The following is a 4,096-nucleotide window of genomic DNA, read 5'->3' as shown; positions in this document are numbered from 1 at the left end:
CCCAGGGCCTCTGCTCTGAGAGGTGATTTACGACTTTGTCATGCTGTCTTCCACCACTCTGGTTGCTGGGAATACGTGGACCTCTCAGAAGCAAATGCTCCCAGGAGTCAAGATTGCCCTTGCAACCTCACCGGGATCCTCATGGGGTTCAGAGGATTATTTCATTTTCAGTACTCTGAGGGTTTTGTTGGGATCACTCTGGACTGACTTAATCATGCCCAATGTGGGAGGGTTGGAGGTGGGATTAAGTCTTCCGGACTGTGATCCATTTCTGATGTGTGTGACCTGTTTAGCTCCAGAGGCATTGTGGATGCCATGTTTTATTTCCTGACAAGACTAAGGCCAGAAGCTCATGTACTATTTTGTCCTGTAGCTTCTTGGCTTAGCAACACCTCACCCTTGGAGCTGAAGCTGCCTAAAGAATAAGAGAAGTTCAGGAGCACTGACAACTGTTTCCAAATGCACATCCCATGTCGTCTGCTACTCCCGGGTATGCTGGCCACATCACCTGCACCTGGGTTACACAAGCCCACACTTTGTAGTAACCTCCCAGGTGCTTACCCCAGTTAACACTTAAAATGTAAACGTCAAGTCCGGGGACACATTGCCTTTGTGGTGAATGTCATAATCAGGAGATTACACTTCTCTTTAGATCTTGGAGTTTACTCCATTTAAGGAATAGAGTTTGGGAAGCAGTGGTGATGGGATGACAACCTCTATCTATCTATTCATTCATTCATTCATTCATTCATATCTCCATCCAGTGTTCTGTTACCTAGTTACTGAGTGTCCAGTGTCTGCCATGTGCTAAGCTGGGTACTGGGAATTCGGTAGTAAACATAGAAGACATGGTCTCAAAGAGGGGATTCTGATTCAATAGAGCATCCCAAAGAACTTCATCTGCTTTTGCTTCAGATGTGTTACTTACTGCCATGAGCCTGTAGGTGTTTAGGGGCCTCATTAAGTTTGGGAAGCTCTGGTTCCTTTCTGCTTCTTTGGAGACTGGCCCTGGTTTGGCCTGGAATGAGGAGCTGGGCCCTCAAAGCGCACTGTCAGCACCCTCCAGATGAGTACTACACATGGGGAGGGCCCAGGGCGTGGGGTTCTCTAAAGGCTGTGTCATTCCCGGCTCCAGCCGCAGAGGTTACATCACAGAGGGAAGCTGAGCACGTTGCTAGGCTGTGGCTATTTATTTTTATAAATGAGATGTGCTTAATTTAGAAATCTGCTTTTGCTTTCTTTTTTCCCCCAGCATCATCTGGCTGTCTGGCACAACCAAAGATTTGCATTTCTGACCCAACAAGAGTTCATGGGTGGATGGGGGCAGGAAGGAGGTTGGGGAGAGGACTGATGCCAGTCCGGTGCCTCACAGGGTGGTGGAAACACATGGCCGTGCCATGAGCATCCTTCTCAGCTTCTGCACCAGTTTCATCTGAAACACCTACATAGTCCTCACTTGGAACAAGATGAAAAGTGGCCTAGGTGGCTAGCTCCTCTTCTGATTAACCACATACCAGAATACAGCAGAACAGAAGGCAAGGTCAAGGGATAGAGGACCAAAGTCAGGTGCCAGAAGCAGGTGACATCTAGATTCTCAGTTCATTGGATGCAGCTATTTTAATAGAGTCACTTTAGTGCAGCTATTTTGTCATGAGGATATTTTGATTTGGCCTGAAAAAAATTCAGCCAATACTAGTAAATGTTCAGCTTTTAAAAAATAAATGATGAGTAAAATGGGCATTTTATACTCCATCTTTGAGCTTTACCACAGCCCCTATCTTCACCCTATTGCCAGTCCTACCCCTGGGCATCAAGGTGTATGGATTGTGGTCAGGTAAGGGGAAGGTGAAGTAGAGGCTCAAAATGTGAGAGATATCAGGATTGTGTAATAGCCAATAATAGATCAAATGTCAAGAATAAAGTGACTGTCAGAACTGGGAGTGGGTACAGACTAAAGCAGTGATGGAGAACCTATGACACGCGTGTCAGAGGTGACACGCGAACTCATTTTTTTGGTTGATTTTTCTTTGTTAAATGGCATTTAAATATATAAAATAAATATAAAAAATATGTCTTTGTTTTACTATGGTTGCAAATATCAAAAAATTTCTATATGTGACACGGCACCAGAGTCAAGTTAGGGTTTTTCAAAATGCTGACACGCCGAGCTCAAAAGGTTCGCCATCACTGGGCTAGAGGAAGGTTGAGAGGCCTCTAAAGTCAACAAAAGGGCCAATGAAATGGCAAGAGTGATGGAGCAAAAGTCAGAGATGGAATGAAGGGAGGAAAATTGGTTATTAAACATAAAATTCAGTGAGTTTGCATTTTGGAAAATAGTCTGCTTAAAATTCAGAATAGCTCATTTTGGCTCTAACTTGGACAGTGTGTGACTCATAAATATCTACACATTTTGTCTTAGGGCTTGTTTGAGCCTCAGTTTCCTCATATCACATGCAGACAATTATGTGTAGCCTTCCTATTTCCACAGCAAGTGCTCTATGATGAGGACTGAGCCAGCGGCTTATAAACTGCCTCGAGTCAGCCGGAGAAAGGCGCTTGCATAAGCAGTGGGTATTAGTGGAGATGAGTGTTCCATGAGTCAAGGATTTCAAGTCGGGCTGCCGCTGCCTGGTGATTCGTTTAGACAACGTGATGCCTTTAGCTGGGGTGTATGCTGTTTGTGATGGATTTGTTTTTGTCACAGGAGAGAATTTCATCTTTGCTCAAATGCTACTGACTTGAGGACTCTGCACATCAGCACTAGGAGATTAGATGTGAAAAGAGTGGAAAGGCGTTTCTGCCTGCCATCTAGAGTTTTAGCACAAGGAACTATGGTGGCATGCTCATGGTTCATCATGGACTTCCCCCTTCCAGCAAAGACATTCTTCCAAATTCTTCTGACATTTGTCCAACTTGCCAAAGTCCCCCAGAGGCAGTTCCGGTGTAATTGAAGATAAGGGAAGAGAAGACTCTCCCTGCCTGGTTTCACTACTTTCTGTGTGGATCCTTTGAGTCACAAGATGAATCCTCACTGATGTGTTCATGGAATGTCCTTCCAGAATTGGTGCACAAGTCAACAGGAGCTGGGGGCTCAGCTTCCAGAAGCCTGGCCTGGGGCCGCCATGGCTGGGCAGGCACCTGCCTCTGAGCCCTGAGTGCGGAGGTGAAGGGCCTGGGCGTGTCTGTAGCCGCACATCCGAGGGCCTGCGAAGCTGGACCAGCTCCTGTGGGACAGTTAATCTTTGTTCCTGCCACCAACGTGCTTTCTTTGTTGTTTCCCACGTGTCCCCGCCTTCAGCTCTCTGATGGATCCTTCCTCAGGCACGGGGTTTTGATTGATTCCCTCCTCACGTGTGGATCCCAGTGCCAAGAACAACTCTGTTCCGGCAGGAGGGTATTATCTGGCTTAAAAGAAAGAATGAGCGGTGGCTTCTCTCCACTAGCATTCTCCGGATTTACACGGGAATTTATTCTGGGAACTGTTTAGTCTCTTTCCAGTCTCTCCCCCACCACCAACGTTTGTCAAGGAATCGGTTTGCTTTCATTGTTTTTAACTGGATGATGATAGAGCTTTTCTCTCGGAGCCTGGGCTAAGGGCTCGGCATCCCCTTCCTGCACCATCACTCCCCAAGGACCTGGCTGGGCCACAGTGAATAATACAATGGGTATTACCATTTTTATAGACTCGAGCATTATATTATCAACAATATCCGATTGTGCAATAAACCCTGCATTCTTTTCCAGGATTATTAATGTTTCCAACCCTAGGGCATCGAGTTCACCCTTTCAGGCAGCCTCCCTGGGTGACCCATGCCCGCTCTGCAGTTTAGCTGGAGGGCTGGGTCCAACTGACAGTTGCTTCTCTGTTGACATCACGGAGGCATTCTCACTGGCCCCTATTCATGTTTTGAGGGGGTTTGGATTGCTCCATTCGCAACTTTGTATAGAGATTTAGTAATTTTCTAAATGAAGACACAGGAGGGGCCGGGCACCACACAGGCAGCAAGCAGGCCTGCTCGCTTGTCCCCAGAGGTCCGTCTGTGTGCCCCCTGGGAGGGACCTGGTCCTAGACTTGTTCTTCCTGGACAACCGCTGA

The 4,096-nt window shown here is 46.9% G+C and overlaps 1 protein-coding gene across 1 annotated transcript; it reads left to right on the top strand.

The window, feature by feature from the left end:
- The first annotated feature begins 470 nt into the window (after window positions 1-470).
- Window positions 471-1,590, top strand: SMIM2 (small integral membrane protein 2). Its single transcript, XM_006083633.1, is given in 3 exon segments — window positions 471-490; window positions 1,328-1,484; window positions 1,486-1,590. Coding segments are annotated over 3 exon segments (282 nt in total).
- The last annotated feature ends 2,506 nt before the right edge of the window (window positions 1,591-4,096 follow it).

Source organism: Myotis lucifugus, unplaced genomic scaffold (genome assembly GCF_000147115.1).
Source record: "Myotis lucifugus unplaced genomic scaffold, Myoluc2.0 scaffold_7, whole genome shotgun sequence".
Taxonomy (NCBI): domain Eukaryota; kingdom Metazoa; phylum Chordata; class Mammalia; order Chiroptera; family Vespertilionidae; genus Myotis; species Myotis lucifugus.
This window is presented reverse-complemented; position numbering and strand designations above follow the sequence as displayed.